This window comes from Mesoplodon densirostris, chromosome 18 (assembly GCF_025265405.1).
Source record: "Mesoplodon densirostris isolate mMesDen1 chromosome 18, mMesDen1 primary haplotype, whole genome shotgun sequence".
Lineage (NCBI taxonomy): Eukaryota > Metazoa > Chordata > Mammalia > Artiodactyla > Ziphiidae > Mesoplodon > Mesoplodon densirostris.
Window position 1 is genome coordinate 44,641,521 of NC_082678.1, and position 22,377 is coordinate 44,663,897.

At 56.0% G+C, this 22,377-nt stretch overlaps 2 protein-coding genes across 6 annotated transcripts; both read right to left on the reverse strand.

Moving 5' to 3' along the window:
* Positions 1–137: 137 nt before the first annotated feature.
* Positions 138–15,318, reverse strand: CAMTA2 (calmodulin binding transcription activator 2). Of its 3 annotated transcripts, none has more exons than XM_060082487.1 (22): positions 15,099–15,318; positions 13,719–13,813; positions 13,392–13,495; positions 12,945–13,012; positions 12,727–12,862; positions 12,056–12,127; positions 11,642–11,795; positions 11,159–11,293; positions 9,670–10,610; positions 8,813–8,939; positions 6,998–7,132; positions 5,268–5,383; positions 4,457–4,641; positions 4,077–4,155; positions 3,713–3,935; positions 3,229–3,530; positions 1,951–2,147; positions 1,514–1,697; positions 1,237–1,308; positions 748–935; positions 497–571; positions 138–397 (listed from the first exon to the last, which is right to left on the reverse strand). In XM_060082487.1, the coding sequence occupies exons 2-22, from the start codon at positions 13,747–13,749 to the stop codon at positions 334–336; spliced, it is 3,588 nt and encodes a 1,195-aa protein (XP_059938470.1). In that variant the 5' UTR covers positions 13,750–13,813; positions 15,099–15,318; the 3' UTR covers positions 138–333. The 3 variants fall into 3 exon arrangements, with proteins under 3 accessions (XP_059938470.1, XP_059938469.1, XP_059938471.1); XM_060082486.1 differs by having other exon boundaries at positions 12,056–12,142; XM_060082488.1 differs by lacking the exon at positions 12,056–12,127.
* A 248-nt stretch (positions 15,319–15,566) lies between these two features.
* Positions 15,567–22,302, reverse strand: INCA1 (inhibitor of CDK, cyclin A1 interacting protein 1). Of its 3 annotated transcripts, XM_060082489.1 has the most exons (8): positions 22,122–22,302; positions 21,904–21,946; positions 20,420–20,507; positions 17,649–17,762; positions 17,373–17,412; positions 16,906–17,099; positions 16,282–16,447; positions 15,567–16,046 (listed from the first exon to the last, which is right to left on the reverse strand). In XM_060082489.1, exons 1-8 carry the CDS (start codon positions 22,254–22,256, stop codon positions 15,900–15,902), a joined length of 927 nt encoding a protein of 308 aa, XP_059938472.1. In that variant the 5' UTR covers positions 22,257–22,302; the 3' UTR covers positions 15,567–15,899. The 3 variants fall into 3 exon arrangements, with proteins under 3 accessions (XP_059938472.1, XP_059938473.1, XP_059938474.1); XM_060082490.1 differs by lacking the exon at positions 21,904–21,946 and having other exon boundaries at positions 22,218–22,299; XM_060082491.1 differs by lacking the exon at positions 21,904–21,946 and having other exon boundaries at positions 22,122–22,200.
* Positions 22,303–22,377: the final 75 nt, after the last annotated feature.

Genomic DNA, 22,377 nt, shown 5'->3' on the forward strand with positions numbered 1-22,377 from the left:
GGCCGAGGTGGGTACAGGCAGGGAGGGAGCTGTGGAGAAGGGGCAGGCAGGGCTCCGGAGGTCACAGCTGAAGATGCAGGTATGTGGGGCGTGGGTCTTCTGGAGCCAGGGACTAAAAGAGGCGGGGCACGACCCGGAGGGAAGAGGAGAAGGAGCCGGGGGTGGGAAAGGGAGTTCAGCACTTCGGAGGGGGAGGGGGTGGAGACCGAGGACGGGCTCCAGAGAAGTGACGGGAAAGCTGCCGACAGGGGGCTCCCCCTCCCCCAGAGAGCCCTGTCCCTGTTAAGACTGCAAGAAGCGGCCCCCAGGGTGATGAGAAAGGCAGTGGAGAGGTCAGGTGGCCAGTCCGGGCTGGGGAAGCCCTTCCAGCTCCTGGTTCTGCTTCAATTCCCTCATCCTGCGGAGAAACAAGGAAGGAGTCAGAGGAGACCCGCAGATCGGGGAGATGGGGTGGGGGAGGGGGCAGGCCCAAATCCAGTGAGGGAAAGGGCAGCACCTGTGCCGGCAGCGCCGCAGGAATCTCATGATCTTCCGGGCTGCCTGGTCCTGCTTCTTGGTGAGAAAGGAGCCTCTGGTGGAAGAAAGAAAAGATGAGACCTCACACGACACTCAGGCATCCCCTGCCGTCCGCCCCTTAGGGACCCTGGCAAGTAAAGGCAGGGGGGCAGGCTGATGAGTCGGGAGTCCACGGACAGTGGGCATGGACACAGTGGGTGGGCAGAGAGGGCCGGAGGGCTAGCGCCGTACTTGTTGCGGGCAGGCAGGGTGCCCGTGGGCCGGTGGGGAGGCCCGGGCCGGCGGCGGTAGGAACGGTAGTGCTGCTGGATGAGCACCGCCGCCCTGCGGCTCTGCTGAAACCGCTTCTGTTCATAGTAGCTTCGGAACTTGCTCTGGATCAGGATGGCCGCCTGGGTCATCTTCTTATAGAGTGCAAACTGCAGGAGTGGGGAGGAGGGGCAGGGGCTGAAGTGGACAGAGACCCAAACCCCTGAGGGTCACCCCCAAGTTCAGTTGATGCAAGTCTATTTCTCTAATCCACACGCTCATGGAAAGGCTGAATCATCACAGACAACCTCACACCCAGGTCTCACGCCTAATACCTTAAGTGCAATCCAGGTCAGCTTGTGGAGAGAGAAGGGGAGTTAGGGCTCCGGCAGCATTCTGGATGCTCTGGGCTGGAATGGGTGTGTGTGGGTGTGGGTTGGTGGGTATGCTTTCAAGAGAGGACCGTCTCACCTGCTTGTACTTCCGGTAACAGCGCTGGATCACAGCTGCTGCTACCTCCTGCTGCTCCTTCAGCCGCCGGCCCTAAGGGGAGAGAAGGAGGTCTCAGCACTTAACTGCCCACCTAACGGACATCTGACCTAACCTTCCGACTTGCCTGGGGTCCCCGACCCTTCACCCCATCCCAGGCCTGTGTGGATGACTGTTGTCCCTCCCAAAGTCCTGGGAACCCATAATCTCCCTGTTCAAGATTGTGTAATTCATCCCCTGAAACACCCAGCCCCCTGACCTTGTACTTTCGGAAGGCCGTCTGGATGACTCGGGCTGCCTCGTACAGTTCCCGCTGCTCGTGATCCGATAGGGTCAGCAGGGCAAAATCACTCTCCATCTTGCCACTGGCAGACGCAGAGAGAAACTCTGCCCAGGAAGGTGCCGGAGGGATAGCCAGGCGACCCCGCTCAAAGGGCAGTTCGCTGCAGGGACAGGGAGAAGAGAGGCCATGGGGCATCTGCAGTCCCTCTTCTCCCACCTGGAGACTGCTGTGAAGGCACAGCCCCAGCAGCAGAGCCTGCAGAGTGACTTCAGAACTCAGCAGCCAGTGCCAATCCCCTTTTCAAAGGCTCTGGGGCCTGAGCCAGGATGGAGCCCTGGCCATGAGGAAGCTTCCTCCCTCCCTCCCATGTTCCTCTGAAGAAGGATCTGGAGGCTTTGTCCTGAGCTGGTCACCTGGGAGGGGCTGAGCTGGGGAAATGGTCCACATTCTCCAGGTAGCTGGCCAACCAGGACATGGTCTCGCTGAGCCCTGCAGCCCCCGTCCGCTCCCGCATTGGGGCTCCGGCCTCAGGCAGCCCGACAAAGTCCTCCCGTTTAATCCGCTCTGGTGTGGCTTCAATGATCTGCTTGGCCAGTGAGATCATGTCCACCTGGATGGAGGAGAAGCTGGGTGAGCCTCGAGGAGCCCCGACTGCCAGCTGTTCCGGCCTGTTCCGGCCAAGGCCGTAGCGTCAGTCCACTTCCTATCTTGTTCCTCCTCTCAGCACCAGACGATGAGGCCTCAGGGACGGCTGTCCCTGCTAACCCTGTCTTTCTCCGCCAGTGTTCCAGACTCATTTATACTTCTTGAGGTCCCCCTCAGGAGTACAGCCCTCTGTGTTGAGGCATGGAAAACATAGGCTAGGAAGGACATATACCACATGGGGATTCAGGAGCTGGGCAAATGAAGGGCTTACCCTTCCAGGCTGACTGCCCACTGTCCCACCCGGCCTGCCCCATGCCAGCTCCCACAGACCTGGCCATGCCCGCCACCCCATCCCACTCTCCAAGAATCAGCTCAGAGCCTGCCAATCACATGACACCTTATTGAATGGCTCCAGCCTTGCCTTTGCTCCAGGCCTGAAGCCTGCAGCACTTCCTGCTGGCCACACATAAAGCAGCCTACCTTGTGGAGCTGTCTACATTTTTTGTACTCCAGTGCTACCCAGTTAATCCATTAGCCTCTCTAAAGCAGATATGTCCCCAGTCCTAGTGGAGGAGTATGCTGCTGCACTTGAAGATTCACTCTCTCATGTGTTCATTCATTCCACAAGACTCTCTTAGCTCTTACTCTGTGCAAGCATCCCCCCCCGCCCCCTTGCCCCAGGTCATTGCCAGATGCTTCCATCTTGCCAACCTCTCTGCTCCTCACTCCTCCCCACTCCCTGCCATTGCTCTCGTTCCCAAAGAACCTTGTCCCTTCGTGGATCAACAAGTAACCCCTACAACCCGGCTCTAACTGAAGATATTCCCCAGAATTTTTAACCCCTGATGCCTCATGACTCCTGAGTCACAAGCTCTGACAGGAGCTAAGCAGAGGATAAACTTGCCTGTCCCTATATGAGAGTAAATGGCCCCTTCTTCCCAAACTGCAGCCAGACTCTGATTCTGTTTCATGGAATGGTCGGCATCACCCCACCCCGCGCCCCACTCTACTTCTAGCCCTCATAATTCCATCAGCATAAGTGGTACCGGGATCACATCCACAGCTGGTGGGCTGTCAGTTTCCGCTGGAGCAGCCCCACCATCTGGGGCCGGTGGGAGAGGAGGCGGTGAGGGTGGGGGCCCTTTGGGGTTGGTGGCTTCATAGTCCATGAGGAGTAGGGGGGCCTCTGGGGCACCAGAGGAGAGCTGGCCTGGGACCATCTCCATAGTAATCTCAGAGGTTGGCAGAGGAGCAGGGGGAGGACTCCCATCCGGGGCACTAGAATAGGCTGATGTGACGGAGAAAGTGCCATCCGATAGCTCCGAAGGCGAGGAGACACTGCTCAGACCTGCGAGGTGAGGGAAGGGGGTGAGGGCAGAAGGCGCCACCTGCCCCCTTGCTGCTCTCAAACTCCCTGGCCTTGCTGCTCTTACCTCCCCATCCCCGCTGCCTCTTCTCGCACTCTGTCTCCCACCCTCTGGCTTTCCCCTGGCCTGTCCTCCCACCCACGGTCCCCTTTTAAACCCTCACCAGTGTCTGGGCTGGAGGAGGGCGGCGACAGGGCAAGCGGGGGCTCAGCTGAAGCTTCCTGTCTCTGCAGTTCCTCAAGGCAGCGGGCGAGGCGCACGTGACCCCGGGAATGAGCCACGGACAGGGGCAGGCGGCCCAGAGAGTCGGGAATGCTCAGTGCCTGTCTGTTCCAACGGAAAAGGAGCACGGCAGCCTCCAGGTGGCCCAGGGCACAAGCCCACATCTGAGGAGAAGAGGGTGGAGGTGGAGGTGAGGCCTGGGGCCCGTCCTCACTCCTTCCCTGTATCCCTCAGAGGATCTTCCCTTTGAAGAACCATTCCCGTTTCCCGTTGCCCACGTGCACTCAGGAACCCAGCATCCTCACCAGAGGAGTGCAAGAGAAATGGTCCACGTTGAGTGGGTCAACCTCTTGCTCTAAGTCCAAGCTTCCGGTCTCCACACTCCTGGAGGGTTTGGGAAAGGGACAACAGGGTCCAGTCAGGGAGAAAGGGCGCCCGGTAGGAACTTCAGAATCGAAGGGACTGGGAAGCACTAAGGTCAGTGGGATAAGCAGTCAAAGAGATTAATGAATGTAAGGAGGTCAAGAGGTCAGCGTTGTAAGTCAGGGGACATTAAAACTCCCCCAAGTGCAAACCCTCTTCCAGCCCCTCTTCCTTTCCACAGTGACCCCAGCTCCCATGGCAGGGCTCCAGTTCCTCCTCAGTCCCTGGGCACCCCCGCCCTGCACCCACGGCCCCGGCTCACCGCCACTGGCTCAGGGTCTCGATGAGGCGGGCGTAGCCCTGGGCAGCAGCCAGGTGCAGCAGGCTCATGCCCCGGAAGGGGCTTCCATGGGCCAGACGTTCAGGACCCCTCCAGGTGGAGCGTGGGATCATGCTCTCTACCAAGACTACCACCCGTGCCTCGAACCCGGGCCCCTGGCCTTCATCCTGTGGTGCACACACCCTTAGGTAGAGACCTGAGCACCCCCAGCCTGGGATGGCCTTAGCCACCCCACGCCTGTCCTCTCAGCTTCCAGTTCTGCCCTCTCCCCACACGTCCCAGTCTAGGTTCCCACCACTCGGATCTCTGATGGCCCATCAGTCCTCCCAGTTCAAGTTCCTGGGTGTCCCCCACCCCCACCCACAGGCAGCTTCCTTCAGGTGCCAGACCTCACACCCACTTGCCCATGTTGTGCCTTCACTTTGGCTCAGATCAGTGCCATATCCACAGATGACTTCTTCCCCTCAGAACTCAGAGTCCTCTCCCAGCCTTCTTCCCTCCGAGACCTGGGACCCCCAGAGCACTGAGCCCCAACTCCCTGGATCCCCTCCCCCACCCTCTCCCTCACCTCCACCCTCCTTCAGGCCAGAAATAGTCTGAAGCCTGTCATGCCAAGAGGGTGCCCAGAATAGCCAGTCTTGCCGTGGGGCGGGGGTGGGAGCAGGATGGCGTCAGGGACAGGGAGGAGGGCTGGCTGGGGCTGGAGAGCGAGGGGAGTCACACACTAGAGCCTATTTCTAAGGAAGACCCTCCCCCTGCTCCCTACCGTCGAGTGCCCTCCTCGTGGAGGTACCTGAATCGGAGGGGCATCAGGACCCCGGTAGGGGGCCTGCCCAGCTGCTGCAATCTCTGCCATCCGCTTCTCCATCTGCTCCAGTCGCTCCAGGATGGACATCCGGAACTGGTTGTCTGAGAGGGAGTGGACATGGGGGGCTTAGTGGGCAGAGTCTAGGGGATGCCCTGGACACCAAAACTGGACCCTGTTCCAGAGTCTGGGTGGTGAAGACACAAGCATATCCTTTCCTCCTCTCCAAACAACGGCCCTTTACCCACCCACCTTCTGAATACAGCCCCCCAGGACCAGTCCTCAAACTAGGGGTCTTCATACTATCCATCGACCTAGGACCTGAATCCAGAACCAAGACTGTGTCCTTCAAGACACACGGACAGTAGGACTCCCCACAGAGAATCCAGCCCTAGCTGCCCCAGATCTCACACACACACACACACACACACACACACACACACACTCCCAGCCTTCTCCCAGGTGACGGTTCTGTCCCTTCTTGCCCCAGACACTACCTGTGTAGTGGGCTGGGGCTCAAGGCCTCCAGGGTCCCTCCTCTCTGTTAACCACTGCCCCAAAGAGCTCAGAGACTGTGATTTGAGAAGCACCACCCCCTCCTCCTGGCCCCCCGCAGCTGTCCACAAAGAGAGTGGCGGGGAGGGGAGGTGACAGAGAGGGATGGCCACGTCCATTCCTCCTCCTCCCCCCACCACCCCATGCACAAACGCACACGCACACATGCACACGTCCCAAGCTATATCTGTTCCCTCCTGAGATCACACAAGGACAAGGAGGGGAGGTAGGAGGGGGTCAGAGCCATGGGGAAACAGAGAAACCGGTGCAGGCTGGGGATGTTCTGAGATGCCAGGACAGAAGGGCATGAAGGTAGAGAGGGGACAGTGGGGAGGAGGTGGAGAGGGATGAGCAGAGACTCAGGTGTGACAGGAGAGTGTGGAAGAGATAAACAAGGAGAGGAGAGAAAGCGCAAAGGAGATCTGGGGGACATACCGAACAGGCGATAAGGAAGACGGGAAGTGAAGACAAGGGTCCAAGGAGAAATGGAAAGAAGAGGGAGGCAGGAGACCCACAGGAGAGACAGTAAAGCACAGATTAGATAGGGACAGGAGGAGACGGAGACAAGCAAACCTTGAGAAAGAAGCAGATGCGGAGAGAAACAATTCTGAAAGCCACAGGAGGGATAGCCAGTAAAAGGGACAAACACAGTTCTGGATTTAAACAAATACACACACGTACACACATACATGTGTATGTATGTGCACCTCTGTATAAGAAAATATATTGAAGGTGCTGTATGTTACTGAGCAATGTTATAGTCGATGTTCATTTTCTATTTTGTGCTTTTCTGTAATTTCAAAATTTTCTATAATAAATGCCTATCTTTATAATTAGAGGAAAAAATGATAAGAAAGTTTAAATACGTGTTTAGGTACATATATACACTCATGTTTATCTCACGTATGTTGCTCTACACCCTGTCGCTGCCCCTCGCATCCTTTGAGATGCAGAGGACAGGACAAGCACTGGGACAAAGCTGGCTCCAAGATTTACAGGGAAGAGGAGATGAAGGAAGTTTGCTGCCTCATTCAGAAATGACTAATGAAGCAGGAGCTGGGAAGAGTACTAAAATAGGGGCAAGGCAGTGGCTGCCTGAGTCCTGAGGGGTCTAGGAGCATGACATGCTCAAAGGTTGTGGGGTCAGAGGGCTAGGTACTCACCGTCCAGTGACAACCAGTCAAGCTGAGTACTAGGCAGTGACAGGAATCGGCGGGCTCGATACTCAAAGAGAACAGAAGCAGAAAGGGGTCCCTCCCGCCCTGCCACCTGCAAAGACACCAGCCCAACCTCATGGGCTGGGGAGGGCAAGGATCAGCGAGGGGGCTCTCTTTCCTGGGCTCTCTCTCTGACTGCCTGTGTCAGGGTCACAGGTGATCATTTCACATCGACCTCCCCTACTCCCCCTGCTGTGGGCCCCAGAGGCTCCTGGCTTCAGTGGCCTTGGCACTAACTGGGGAGGGGTTCCCTTCATTTGAGAACTTAATACCTACTATAGGCCAGAGACCCCTTGGACTCTAGACCCTGTACTTAAGGATGCTGTTGTTCAGCACCAAGGTAGAGAAGCAGAGGATCAAGAAACACCTATACTTAGAAACAACTCGATGATGGTGAAATCTCTTGATTCCCCAAGATCAAGGTCCAGAGGTCATAACCCTGTTACTAAGATGCAGGAAAGGAATTAGCTGCTCACCAACAGGGTCTAATAAGAGCTCTTTCCCAGGGTCTCAATGTCTATAGCCTGGAGAATGAAACCACCAGGCCCTGGCCCCAAGACCAGAAGCTGAGACTCCCAATTCCTAGCTTCTCTGGTCTCAGCCCCTCTCCTGAAATCCACCATTGAACAGGGCTGTTGAGACTGGGGGAGGACACACTCATAGACAGCAAAGCTGTCAACCTGTCACTCTAGTGGTCCTTAGGGTCCCACAGCAACATTGCTGAGTGCCGGGTAAGGGGCAAAGTTGGTGGCAAGAGGGCAGAGATGAGCCTTGGCAATGACATCTAGACCGGGGCTGTCCAAAAGAACTTTTCCTCAGTGGCGGAAACATTCTGCATCTGCACCGTCCAGTAGGGTAGCACTAGCGCACCCGAAGTGGGGTTAGTGTGATGGAAGGAGTGAATCGTAGGGCTTCCCTGGTGGCGCAGTGGTTAAAAATCTACCTACCAATGCAAGGGACAGAGGTTCGAGCCCTGGCCCAGGAAGGGCATCCTACATGCCACGGAGCAACTAAGCCCGTGCGCCACAACTCCTGAGCCTGAGCTCTAGAGCCCGCAAGCCACAACTACTGAGCCCGTGCGCCACAACTACTGAAGCCTGCGCACCTAGAGCCCGTGCTCCACAACAAGGGAAAGCCATGACAATGAGAAGCCTGTGCACCACAACGAAGAGGAGCCCCCTCTCACCGCAACTAGAGAAAGCCCGCGCACAGCAACGCAGACCCAACACAGCCAAAGGAAAAAAGAATTAATTAATTAAAAAAAAAAGAGAAGTGAATTTTAAATTTTATTTAATTTTAATTCATTTCAATAGGCACTTGTGGCTAATGGCCACCATATTGGACAGCACAGGTCTAGAAGCCAATGTCCTTCAGTCCCAAGACTGGTTGGAGGAGACCAACATCTCTCCCTTCTCATTCTCCCAAGAACTCCCTGGATTGGGGCCAGAGGGCCTGGACAGACATTAGAGACTTGGGTCAAATGCCTGACCTTACAGGAGGGGAGGCCAAGGACCTAAAAAAGGAACAGACTTACCCAAGGTCACCAGTCAGCTAAGAAGTAGATTTCTTAGGCCAGAACTAGACCTTCTGATCCCTAAGCCCAGAGTCATCTGCCTGCTGGCGGACCACAGGGCTCAGCCCCCGGACTGGATGAGGTCCTTCCACTCTCAGGAACAACCCAACACATTTGTTCCCAGTGCTTCCTGGAAGTCCTAACTGTCCTATCTTAGTCCCTTCCCCTACCATTCCCAGTCCCCATACCGGGACAGTAGCAGCGTAAGACACCAGGCTGGACAAGTGAGGCTGGCACTGCGATGTGATCGAAGACGCAGGAGTAATGCTCGGCGGCCTCTGTCCAAGGTCCTGTGATGAGCACCTTGACCCCACCCTGCAGACGGAAGTCAGAGAGCAGTGTGACTGGAGCTCCCTCTGTTGAATATCCCTTCACTCACTCACTCATTCATTCATTCATTCAGACCCTGAGAGAGTATCTACTGTCCTCTGTACACTCCTGGGTCTGGGGTGCAGGGATTGGACAGGACCCAGTGGAGGGAACTCAACCCACTGTCCCTTCTTCCCACACTCCTGTCCTCTACCTGAATCTGTGAGAAATGGGGAACCCGTTGCCTCCCCCAAGGCTACCAACCCATTTGCAGATAGCTGTCACTGGAAGGAAGTCCTTTTCTCAGGCCCCCTCTAGACGCCCACTGTAGTTCCTGCTTTCCCTCTCTGGAGCAGCAAAAAGCAGAACTTCTCCACTGCTGAACACAGGCTTTCAGCTTCCCAAAGTTTGCGATCACATCCCAGTTGTATTTTCTCTTCTCCAGGCTGAGTCGTCCCAGTCCCTCCCCGGCCCCACCCCACCCCATGAAACAGTCACCAAGGAATGAAGTCCCCTGGGGCACTTGAGGGACTCACACAATCACAATTCACAGGTAGAAGGAGGAGGGAGGGAGAAAGGGTTAGTCAGAGGGCCTATGAAAACAGAAAAGGAGCTACACTCTACGAAAAACAGAGGTTGGGAAGAGAACTAAGCAGCCGTGGGAACTGAGGGAAACTAGGTCATCGACCACGGGGTAAGAGGGATGCAGGAGGGAGGAGAGAAGCCTGAGACTCACCTCAGGGTAGGACCACTCTGGGGAGAAGTCTGTGATGGTGCTAAGAGCAGGAGAGAGCTGGGGGGCTTGTGCAGGGCCACTCGGAGCTTCGTCACTGATGAGTTCTCCCATGAGGTCAGGGAATGATGAAAGACTGAAGGGCTCCAGTTCACTGGCCCCGCCAGCTCCTCCAAACAAGGCCTCCCCTCTTCCTACTCTGCCTGATGGCTCCAAGGGGGCAGGCGAGGGTGCGGGTGAAGGAGGGGGTGAAGGTACAGGTGGGGCAGCCCCCTGGGCCTTGAGCTCCTCCCCACCGTTGTCATCTTGAATGAAGAAGCAGTTTCCTCTTCTCCCGCCTGCTCTGGGCTGTGGAGGGGGACCCCGAGCAGCTGCCTGGGGCTCCAGGGCAGCAGCGGGCTCTAGGGCAGGACAGGGGGTATGGGCGGCCTCTGTCTCAGGGAAGTCTGGGCTTACCCCCTGCCCTCCTCCATACGTCTGGCCCCTCTGTGGGCTGTTGAGAAAACGATCCGGGTCAAAGGCAGGGCTGGGAGGAGCTGGCGGGGCAGAGGGCTCAGAGCCTACGACTACAGCCAAGCTCACGGAAGGCCTAGGATTGGCCTGGGAAGCCAAGTGCCTGGTGGGCGTCAAGCCCCCAGTTCGCTGCTCCAGTCCCGTCAGGAGGAGGATAGCGGTGCCTCCTGTCGAAGAACCCCCTCGGGAAGTGGGAGGGCTAGGTCTGATCTCTAGGGGTTCCGCAAAGCCGGAGGAAGAGGAGGAAGAGGAAGAAGAAGATGGGGAGGTATGTGCCTTGGGGAGCTCAGGGGGAAGTGGGGCTATCAGTGGAGGGGGTTCAGGGGGATGGGGATGGGGGACAGAGGTCAGGGTTAAAGCTCGGGGCTCCACTTTGGGAGAGATGATGCGGTGTTTCGTGCTGCTGCATTTGTGGGTAAGGCTCCCAGAACCTGCAGTGGAAGGGGTGGTGGGGAGAGAAGGGATACGACACATCTTTCTCCAGCCTTCCCTTACTGGAAAGCTTTCATGCATTTCCTGAGATGTCACTAAATACCAGAGGTGTCATACCGATTATGGCCACTGGGAGGCGGCAGAAATATTTCTCCTCCCCCTCCCTCCCCCTGGAGGAGCACCGCAGGAGAGGACTCATGGCTTGGGGGAATAGCTCAGAGAAATAGGTAAAGGCACAGAAAAAGGACAAGAGAACAGAACCAAGTGGGTACCAACTAAGAATAAAGCTAAGCCTGTGTGTAAGTGGTGGTGCTAGGGTGGCCAGGAGCCGCTATATGAAGAAAGCAAATAGAGAGCCTGGGCTTCCAGGAATCAAGTAAAAGGAACTGGGCAGTGTGCAGATGGGAAAGCCTCTGCTCATCTGGCCCATCTTTCTGGAACATGCAAAAGACATGCAAATAAGCATGCAAATCCCAGCCATCCCCCTGGTGTGAGAAAGGGCAGCACACTAGGAGGGAGGAGGGTTCCAAGGTCAGGGGTCACTAACCAAGGCCTCCACTGCAGAGACAGGCGTGAGTTCGGGGTGCAGGCTTGGTCGGGTGGGTGTCCAGGATCTGCTGCACCAGCTGCTCTACAGAGAACTCCTCTGTCCCGTTCCCACAGCTCCACTTGATGCCATGAACTAGAGGAGAGTTGGGGGGAAGTGCTGTGGGACCCCCACAAAACAGTCACCAGGGAACCTGGATGGCTCTTCCAAGCACCTGAGATGCTCTAAGACTTCTGGCCAGGTGAACAGAGGCCAGCAGCCTCAAGACGGCTCCGACCTGTAGCTCACAGCTGCCCTCCATATTCCAACACCTTAGATCACACCAGGGACCCTGGTACCCACCCACCCACCCAGGAAAGACCCCTCCTGGCTTGGGGGGAAATGGTCACCCCCCCAGACTCTTGAGTATAGAACCCTGGCCCCTTTGGGAGCTCCCTATGTCCACTCTCCCCATTGACAGCTGTCCTAGCCCTGCTGCCTTACACATGGGCTTCAGCTGTCCCAACAGCTCCTCCCGGGACCACTTGAGCCACTCTCGACGGTCGCTGCTGATGGAACAAAAGATGGGGCTGCAGCCCTTTCCACAATCCTCCAGGGCTGGGACGTTCAGGTAGTGCACAAGGACGATGTCAGGGTTCTGAGAGCACAAAGGTACACGCAGAGTGCTATGGGGTCCTGCCGCCCAGGGGTTCAGCCTCCTAGTCCTCACTTTCTTCCCAGGCACCCCCAACCTCACCCCCCAAGTTCTGGCTCTCTCCATCCCCAAACCCCTTTCTCTTCTTCCCAGTCTCCTTTTCCCACTCAGTACCTAGTCATCCTTCCACTTCATTCTTGCAGGCCCCCACCTCCCTCCAAGAGCCAGGTAGACTCTGTCTCCCTGAGCTCTTCCATCCTCACCTGGAGCAGCCAGTAGCAGCGCCGATGGAATGTGGGGACGATGGAAGAGTGAACGTAGCAGCCATAGAGACACTGCCAGGAGACAGGCTGGGGTGGGGGGAGGGCTAGTCTGCTCCCCAACTCTTCCTCTGTTCAGTCCCTTTGCAGGAATCCCAATCTTTCCACCAGTTCCTCTTTCACCCTCACCCACCCCCACCTATTCCCCACACCTTTCAAATCCCAGCACCCCAAGTCACCCTGGGACGGAGAGGAGGGAACAGTGGGGCCAGGGCCTTACAACAAGGACCAGATTTGCCATATGGAACTATCCAAAAATCAGAGGGCATGGCAACAATGCATCCAAGATGAGGAGCAATGATTTGAGGGAAGAGAAACCTGTGCTTAGAGGGTCAGTACTCGGACCCCTGCAGGAAATGCAAGAGAAGTAAGGGGGTTGGGCATCTGTGTCCTCCAGAGGGAGGTGTGGCCTAAGTCCTGGAGAATTGGGTCATGGAGGGAAATGGGAAGCAGAGAGTAGGCTAAGCAACCACCTAGTGGATCCAAAGTGAGTGAGGAGGGAAGAGTGACTGGGAGAGTGGTAGACAGAGAATGTCACCAAGCCCTGGCAGGGCTGGAACCCAGCTAGTGGGGAGAAGGAGGACCAGGGCAGGTGAGCTGGAGGCCTCGCTTACCTCCATGCCCTGGACCTTCAGCTTCATGTGGTCCTCTCGGGTGGTCTTCCCGTCCTTCCGCTTCTTCCAGAGGTAACCATCCTTCCGGTACTTCACCTTCTTGCGGTTGTAGAGGATAATAGAGCCATTCTGAGGCCTGAGGAGGGAAGGATTGGCCTCGAGTTCTGTGTACAGAACCCAGGACCCCTGCCACACCTCACCTTCACAAAATTTCTCACCTTGTCTTGGGTGCACAGGATAGCCACTCATCATGCTTCTCGAAGGTGATCAAGTAGGATGCAATCTCCTGCAGGAGAAGAGGCACTCAGGTGGGTGTCCCCTTTCCAAAGTCTCAGGCTGGCCTCTTGGTCTTTCCCATCTATACCTCGGGGATAACAACAGCGTCTGTTCTACAGCGTCCTTGGAGGACTGAATGAGATAATGCAGGACAAGTACTGAGCACAGTGCTTGGTTTGTAGGAAATACTTTGTAAGTGGTAGGTAGTATCTTCACACAGGTGGATATGCCAAGGAGAAGCGAGCTACTACAAGATGCAGGGCTTTATACCTCTCCTATGATCCTCAAAGAGCCTAGAGAATGTCGACAGGCACAGCAGGACCCCCATTCACACTCCTCCAGCCCACCAGGCCCTGCTACGCCCTAACCCCCCAGGCGCCCTAGAAAACCTCGTTTGTATTCCACCGGAGCCGCTCTGGAGGCAGCAGCGCGCAGCGAGGAAGACACTCCAGCAGCTTCTTGGGTAGAAAGATCTTCAGGTGGTGGCTGTTCTCTAGAGGGGATGAGAAGGGAGGACTTAGGGTGCTGCTCCTGATATCCCTGTGATAATCCAGGGGAAAAGGGCCAAATCCAGAGCATGGGGCGGGGCGGGGTGGGGTGGGAGGGTGGGATGAAATGATGACAAGGAGAGCAGGGATCCAAGAATTAGAAGGTCACCACCACTTGGGGAGAAAAAAAGGCTGTGCCCAAACTGGGAACCTGGATTGTGAACTCACCAGCAACCTCGGTGGTGTCCTTGGTATTCATGGTGAGGGCTCCAGGGGGCAAGGTCACCCCCGGCCTGAGGGGCCGGGGGGAGGGGGAGTCTGTGCTGGGATGGGAGAGAACAAGGTCATGGCAGAAGCCTCCACACTATCCAGGATGAGGAGGATGAGGTGGGAGACCAGGTACAGAACTGGGTCGTGATATCAAAGAAAGATGAGGAAGCGAGAGGAAGGGGCTGGACTATGATGTCAGAGTACAGCCAGGGAATGGAGGATTGGGAGAACCCAGACATGGTGCCAGGAACCAACACAAGTGGGAGACACAACAGAACAGAGTAATCAGGAAGAGACCGGCAGGGTGGGGGAGGGGAGAAGGCCGGCTGGGCTGGCGTTGGGCTCTTGCGGGTCTGGGGCTACGGTGAGGTCAGGTCCTGGGGCTGGGACTCAGAGCATCCGGTTCTTGGAGGATGCTTTGGCAAATGAGAGCCTGGATGTTGGGGGGAGGGCAGGAGATCTAAGTCCGGGTGGAGAGCTAGGCCTTAGAAGACACACCCTGAGTTACTTCTCTATTTGATTTTTTCGAAGGTGAAGGGCAGATCTGACAACTGATCTTAACCTACACCCTTCCCTCCAGATTGGTCAGGGCCTGGTTGAATCTGGGCTAGACGCCAGGACCCAGCAACCCACCCTCAGGACAACCCATCCTCCACCCTGAGGCTGACCGCCCTGTGCACCCCGCCGCACCTCTCTCCCCAAAGCCTCTGCCTCCCTCGGCCTCCAGGCCTATTCTAGCCCATCTACCACTCTGGCTCCAGCCTGAGGCCCCACCCTCCTGGGGGAACAGATGGAGGCTGGAGGATGCTCCCAGCGCGGGCTCCACCAGGTGTCCGGGGATGGGGAGGGGAAAGAGGCCCGTCCGAGCTCGGCTGTGAGCACTGGAGCCTGGGTTGGGGTAAGGACTCCGCCCTAGGGCGCAGGTGCGCAGTCCAGGATGGGGAGCCGGCCAGGGTGCGAAGCGGGCCCGGGGACGGCCCCCCCACGGCGGGGCGGTGGTCCCCGGAGACGCTCCGAGGTGGGAGGGTCCCGCCTCCCTCCCGCACGGAGGGATGTCCTGCAGGAGATGCGGAGCAAAGTCCGCGGACGCGTGGCGGGCAAGGAGCAGTGCGGGTGCCGGGGTGCGGGGGTCCCCGGGACGGTACTGCCCGGCAGGTCCGCCGTGGGGCCCTGCGCCGAGCTGCGCCCCCTGGCGCGGGGAAGGAGGACGGAAGCGGGGAGTGGGGGCGAACCGGGAGAGGGCCGGTGGTCCCCGGCGCGGCGCGCAACGTCCGGGCCGGTGGAGCTGCGCCCCCTGGCGCGGGGGCGGAGAGGCAGGCGAGAGGCCCCGGCTCTTACCTCCCGGGGTCCCGCGGGTGACGGCGGCAGCGGCCATTCTACCCCACACCGACCCCCCCCAGCGCCGGCTGACAGCGGCGTCCGACGTCACTGCGCACGGGGCGGGGCCTCCCAATTAAGGGGATGGGGGTCGGGACGGGAACCTGGGGTCAGCACACGTGGGGCGCTGGGTGGGGCGCTGGCTGGAGGGACTTGGCTTCCAGGGCCCCGAGCCAGGCGGAGGGACGGACTGCCGGGAAGTCCCGGAAGGGGCAGCAGCGCTGAGGGGCAGGATGCGGGGTCCCGGAGGCGGAAGCTGGGCCGGTTGACGTGACCTCGGTCGGGGGAGTGGGGCGCGGGCGGCGGGCAGCGGTGGGCGGGGGACGCTGCAGCCGGCAGGACTTTTTTCAGGCACAACTCCTTGAATTTCGGGGACACAGCCCGACTTCATTTTAGCGGGGTCCTCACGAAGGTGAAAGGAGCCCTCCCGCCCCACGAGCCTCTCCATCACTACTTCGCGGAGAGAAAGACAACTCCGGACTCAACTTGCTTGCTTTTTAATAACAGAACAAGAAGAGAACACAGTGGCAGGGAGCCGGCCTGCGGGACGACAGGCCTTGGGGAGCTCCTGTGAGACGGGCGGGTAGAGATGGGAGGCCAAGGGAGCCCCCTTCGTGCCTAGTTCAGAGGATGGGAGAGGAAAGTGAGAAAGGTCAGGGAAAGGGGGAATGCCTTGATGTCAGAAATGCTGGAGATTCCAGCGCCCAGAGCTAGTCGTGGGCCCTGGAGCACGTTAGCACCTTGGGCGTGGGCGGTTTCTCCTTACTCCTCAGACTGCCACTCCACCCCCCAGGGATTGTAAAGGGGGTCCCTACTGACTGTGACAGTGCTGAAGGAGGCCAGAGAGCTCGGCCGCCCGGAGAGACAAGACCCCTCCTGGCCCAGGGGACTCCAGGGAGACCAAAGCAGCTGTAAGGATGAGAAATTGAAGGGAAAAAAAGGAAGAATCAAAAAATAGGTCTCTCTCCAGATTTCCTAGTCCCCAAACCCAGGCACTCCCAAGTCTCTGGCTCTCGTCTACTTTGTTTTTGTTCCTCTCAAATCCAGCTATCCAACGTGCCTCTTGGCTCCCGCTGTCTCTCCATGCAAGACCACGCATCCACATCACCCTCCACCGCCCCACCGAGTTCCTGTTCAACCATACCTGGGCCCTGCCAGGAGCGAGGAAGTGCTCCTCTTCGCGTGGAGAGTTTGCCCTCTCCTCTTCCACACCAGGGTGTTCGGTGGTGTTGGGGAGTCCACAGCCGTCGTCGTCAAGCACCAGGGGCTCAGGCGCAGCCCTAGAGCTGCCCCACTGGGCCTTCTTCAGTCTGTGGAGACTTCAGACTTAGGAAAGAGGTGCCTGGAGGCCAGGCTTCCTTTCTCTCCATTCTTCACCTTTCTGCCCTGAAATACTTCCTGCTGGGACCCAGGAGTGTTGTCATCTGACTTCCAACTCTCCACCCCCAATTTTCTGCTTCCCTCAGACTGAAGTATTTTCAGTTCAGGGGCTCAAGAGGTGACCTCTAGCTCTGCCCTATCCTCCAGTTGTATGGAGTGCTTTCCTGTCTTCAGTGACCTGGTTTCCACTCCTTTCGGCTCATGTGGCTCATCCCCCATCCCTTAGTTCCCTCCTTCCCATATTAAAGAAATTTTGCTTCAATCTCACCAAGACCATGCCACATTCCCAAACAACCTCCAATTCCTTTAAAGCTCTCCACTTCTTTAGTTCAAACCGTCCTGTCCCCATACCCTGTTTGGCTCCCAGAGCCCAAATGTCTCTCCTTACTCATTGATGATTCTCTGTCGCCTCCTTAGATCCTCCAGGTGATAAGTGACAGCCCTTACCCGGGCTGGGATGCCCCCAGATCCCTGCTGCATTCCCGCCAAATGTGGCCTCCTTCTCTTTCTTCTGCAGAGCACCTCAGGGGGTGGGAGCCCCCCAGGGGGGTACAGGCCAGGCTGGGAGCAACCAGCGGCTCTCTGTGCCAGAGAATGGGGAAAAGGAGCTAGAAGGCAGAACTGAGTCTCTCAGGGGAGCTGGGACTGAAATAGGGAGTCAGGGGTCTTGGGAAGCCCAGATCACAAAAACAGCTGTGATCTGGAAAACATGATGACTGGACTAGGAAGGAGGGCCTTGTCAGTGCACTGGCTGGGGGACACCAGAGGGAAAGGGTAATAAGGAGAGCTGGGGCTAGGATAGCAGTGGGTGCAACTTTAACCGAGAGGTGTCAAAGGGCAGAAAGTTTGTCATACCAGCAGGGGTGGGATGTACTGCTCCTCCATCCAGGTGGGGCTGTGAAGCACAAAAAGGGGGCTAAGTACAGAGAGAACACCCCCATCCATACTGTTTCTCTAACAACCTCTCCCAACCACCTATTTGGCATTAGGAGCTAAAATGTCCATCAGCTGGTGGGGCAATTATCCCCAGGCTAAAGCTTATTGCTACCATAAGGCTTTATGGTAGTTTAAAATTGTAGAGCTTCCCCTCCCTCCCTCCAGTTAATCCCCATTTTCTCCATTTCTACCCACCTGGGCCTTTGACTCAGGTTCTCCCAGAAGGTGTCTCCATAGCACTGGGTCGTCAGTCTGAGGCTCCGGGAAGGCAAGCTGGGTGGTGGAGATCGGCTGACCACACTGGAACACCTGAGGTGAGGACAAGGTAGGCTCAGGTCTGGCTCTTCCCTTACAGCATCTACTCACTCCAGGAATTTAGGAGTCTTATCTTACTACGGGACCATACAGCTGCCCAGGCTCCCTCAGACCTTGTCCTCCCTTATCCATTTTAGCTGAGGAAGGTGGTAAGGCCTTTGATTCGAAAGGAGATTGGAGCTGGAGTGAGCATGGCGATTAGCAACTGTTTGAGCTTCAGATCTCACTGAATCTCAAACGAGTACACCTCACAACCAGGGAACATCATATTGAGCAAGCAGGGCTGTCAAAGACGAAGGCCCCCACTACTCAAGTGATGCGACAGGTTCCTTTTAGTCAATGCAAGTATCCAGGAGAGCAGGGCCTCTGTTCACCCCTGCTTTACCTCCCCATCTCAGAAATACTAATATCCTTTAGGTAGGGAGGGGTGTGCAAAGCTGTTTGAGAACAGTTCTCATCACTCCTAAAGCCCCCAGACTGACTGATGTCTGCTCTCCTGCTCTCTAGAAGAGTGTCCTAGGGCTTCGTCCATCACTTTATCTTCTTTATCTCCATTCCTCAGGTGATCTCACCCAGGCCATGACTTTATTTATTATCATCTTTTTTAATTGAAGTATAATTGATTTACAATGCTGTGCCAATCTCTGCTGCACAGCAAAGTGACTCAGTTATACACATTCTCTTTTTTAAATATTCTTTTCCATTATGGTTTATCACAGGATATTGAATATAGTTCTCTGTGCTACACAGTAGGACCTTGTTGTTTCAGGCCATGATTTTAAACCACCAATGTGCTTACGACTCCCAAATCTGCATTTCTTGCTCTGGCTCCTCCCCTGGACTCCAGACTTGCAGGTTCAACTGCCCACTCAACATCTCCTCCCTAGCCTTCCCCCATCTCGCTGAAAGGCACCCCAAATGCCCAGTTGCTAGAGCCAAAAATCTGGTATGCCTTACCTCCCTCACCTCCCATATCCAATCTATCAGCAAGTTCTGTGAGTTCTACATCTAAAATACACTGAAAAAAAAAAAAGAAAAAAAATCATTTTTTCTTTTGGCTGCCCCACACGGCTTGTGGGATCTCAGTTCCCCAACCAGGGATCAAACCCAGGCCCTTGGCAGTGAAAGCACGGAGTCCTAACCACTGGACTGCCCAGGAATTCCCCCATAAAATTTACTCAAATTTGACGACTCCTCACTATTTCCATTCCCACCATCATATTCCAGCTCATCTTCCCCTCTCTGGACTACAGAGATAGCCTCCTCCTCCATTCCCTGCTTCCATCTGAATCCCTCAATAATCTATTCTGCACAGAATAATCTTTTTTTAAATTTATTTATATTGGCTGCACCAGATCTTAGTTGCAGCATGTGGGATCTTTAGTTGCGGCATGCATGCAGGATCTAGTTCCCCCACCAGGGATCAAAATCGGGCCCCCTGCATTGGGAGCACGGAGTCTTACCCACTGGACCACCAGGGAAGTCCCAAGAATAATCTTTTTAAAATGCCTATGTGAGGGCCTCCCTGGTGGCGCAAGTGGTTGAGAGTCCGCCTGCCGATGCAGGGGATACGGGTTCGTGCCCCGGTCTGGGAGGATCCCATGTGCCGCGGAGCGGCTGGGCCCGTGGGCCATGGCCGCTGAGCCTGCGCGTCCGGAGCCTGCGCGTCCGGAGCCTGTGCTCCGCAACGGGGGAGGCCACAGCAGTGAGAGGCCCGCATACCGCCAAAAAAAAAAAAAAAAAATGCCTATGTGAAATGATATATGGTTTAAGATTTGCTTCAATATAGTCTGAGTAGCAGGAGGCTGAATGGGTGTATCAATAAAAAGATTATGTAATGATAATTACTGAAGCTGACTAAAAGGGATACTCCAGGTTCATGATTACTATTTTCTCGACTTCTGCAGTTGTTTGAAATTTTCCATAATAAAAAAGTTGAAGAAAAAAAAAGGTCTGCTTATGTCATTATCTTACTAAGAACCTTTCTACTGTCCTTAGAATAAAATTCAAACTCTTTTCAATGGCCTATAAGATCCTATAGATCCTATATGATCTGGCCTCTGCCTGTCTGACTTTACTCCACTTTTCCCTTAATCACTAAGTTTCAGTTACGCTAACCTGCTTCCTGGTCCTAGAAGGCAGCAAGCTAGTTTCTTTCTTGGGCTTTTTTTTTTTTTTTTTTTTTAAACCTACTATTCCTTCTTTTGCTCCCTGGTTCTTATCAGACTGGCTCCTTCTTATTTTTCAGATCTCAATTCAAACTCACTTCCTCCTCCTTTTCCACAATCACCCTATATAAACTTGTGTCTCCAAGACAGTCTGTTTTACATTATGTTGTACGTCTATTTTATTTTTCTCGTGTACTTATTACTTTTTGAAATTATATTTATTTGTATGCACATTCTATCTCCTCCCCCTAGAATGTAAGCGCTATGAGCAGGACCCCTATGTTCTAATTGCTGAATTCCCAATGCCTAATATACAGTGCCTAGAACATTGTAGTGTTCAAAAGCAATTTTCTGAATAAATTAATAAATCACCAATCCCCTGAGACCAGGCACTGAGCTTCTTGTTCCTCATTTCCTACTCCTCTTAGGGAAGAACCCAGGCATGCAATCTTCCCTCCTCCCCACTGGGTGGGGAGGACTCACGTGACAAAAGGGATAAGGTTGTCTCCATCTTCCTGCGCTTGCATGACTGGACTGGGCTGGGTGGCTGGACTGAGTCTCCTCATTGGTGCTGGTGGGATAATGGAAAATGAATCATTCACTCATGTAATGGCTGTAGGAATGAACCTGTAGCAGGTCTAGAGATTGGAAAGAAGATGTATGGGGCCAGAAAAAAAGAAAGAGAGCTGAAAAGGTATTTCAAGTACTGAACATTTCTATTAGTTGAACATACAAGTTCAAGATGGCAGACACAGGAAATGTGGATGTGGTAAAAGAGAAAAGAGAAGATAAATGTTCTGAAGCCAAACATACAGAGTAAGTGAAATTTACAGATGGCAGTGGAGTGAATTAACTGGCAACATGGGATAATGAAATGAAAAAGGGTGACAGGTGGACTAGATAGGGCAGAGGCATTTGGGGATAGTTGGTACAGAACTGGTGGCTGGGGTCAGTTAGAGAATTCAGGGTTGGTAAATAAACCAGGTATGAGGGGTTAATAAAAGGTAAGTGTGGACACAGTGGTCAGTTGGTGACAAGGAAGGAGGAGGCAGTTGGGAATGTCTATAGGTGAAGGTGAGCAGAGAGGTCAGTTACACAGAGCCAGAATTCGGGACAGCCAAAGGTGACCTGACAGCCAGTGTGGGGTTGGCAGAAAAAGCAGATAAGAATGTAAGACGAGTTAGGAGAGTGCCTGCAGGCAGCATAAATGTCAGAAAATTGGAAACTGTTGCAGGTGAATAAGTATTTATCCAAAGGCAACTGAGGGTGGGCTGAGAAAGGAGTTAGGCAAAGTGAAGAATGGAGAGAGGAGTATTTAGAGCTGAGGCGGCAAATGCCGTAGTTAAAATCTGGCTGAAAGGGCAGATGGGGTCTAAATTGGATGTCTTGGGCCAGAGCACAGGAAGCTGGACTAAAGGGCAGGTGGAAGCTGAGGGGCATTCAGACCTCAGGTAATTGGGTCTACGTGGGTGACCCAGATCTATGAGGAGAATGGGCCTAAGGAAGCTAGAAAGAGGACTGGACAGTTGGCCCGGGGGCAGCCAAGGCTGTGAGGGCAGCCTGAACCTGACGAGGCAGCTGAGGACCTGAGGGGTCCGGCTGGTCTGAGGAGCTGGTCAGAGCCTGGGGTTCTTGGGGGGGTAGGTCCCTGCCTGGAGGGAAGGCCAGGCCTTAGTGGGCTCAGGGGACCCTTGGTATGTGGACTGGGGCGTGGGGAACAGCTAAGCCTGAAGGCACAATTGGGGGCCTGAGGAGTCGATGTGGCCCCCACGTGGTGGGCCCGCGCCTTAAGGACTGCCTGAGGCCCGCGGGGGCCAGGCTGGGTAGGCAGGGGTGGCCTGGGCCTGAGAAGGCACCCAAGCCTGAGGGGACGACCCGGGCCTGCGGGGCCTGTCGAACGTGAGGGCCAGACAGGGACCCAGCGCCTGGGTGGCCGTGCCGCCGCCGACTGCATTTGGCCAGGGTACCTGCAGCAGCTGCGCGGCGAGTTCTAGAACTATACGCCGGGCGCTGAGGAGGAGAGAGGCAGCGTCGTGAGCCGAGGGCGGAGCCGGCCGGCGCCGCGCGCCTGGGGGCGGGGTCTGGGCCGAACCACCTCCTGGGCGGGGCCCTGCGGGCGGGTCCGCCCCCTAAGCGCGCCTCGGACGGCGGCGACGTGCGCGGGTCCGGGCCCTGGGTCTCCTACCGGGGTCGGCCTCCACTTTTCCCGGCTCTCTGGGCGCTGACCACCCTCCTGAGTGCCTGCGTCCTGCTCGCCCTCCCGTGTCCGCAGCTCGGTTACCCCGTCTCCGCCCAGTGGGCCCCGCAGTCCTGGGGACATTGCCCCTTTAACAGTTGTCCGGGTCACTGCCTAGCCCTTCTCGGGACGGCGCGCGCCCGCCCGCCCAACCGCGCGCGCGCGCCCGCCGGTCCCCCGCCCCTCGCTCCCGCCCCAGCTCGTG

Bases quoted from the DNA above. Each gene is read 5' to 3' on its own strand.
- CAMTA2 (XM_060082486.1), bottom strand. From the start codon at position 13,749: ATGAATACCAAGGACACCACCGAGGTTGCTG. The intron at 11,796-12,055 runs GTGAGGATGGAA...TTGTGCTCTCAG, and splicing joins GCTGCTACTGGCTGCTCCAG to AACCCTGACATCGTCCTTGT. The intron at 3,531-3,712 runs GTGAGGGTTTAA...CTCACCTCGCAG, and splicing joins CTCCTCCAGCCCAGACACTG to GTCTGAGCAGTGTCTCCTCG.
- INCA1 (XM_060082489.1), bottom strand. From the start codon at position 22,256: ATGTCCCCAGGACTGCGGGGCCCACTGGGCGGAGACGGGGTAACCGAG. The intron at 17,413-17,648 runs GTGGGTAGAAAT...TGTGCTTCACAG, and splicing joins AACCTGAGTCAAAGGCCCAG to CCCCACCTGGATGGAGGAGC. The intron at 17,100-17,372 runs GTATGACAAACT...TCTCTGGCACAG, and splicing joins AGTACATCCCACCCCTGCTG to AGAGCCGCTGGTTGCTCCCA.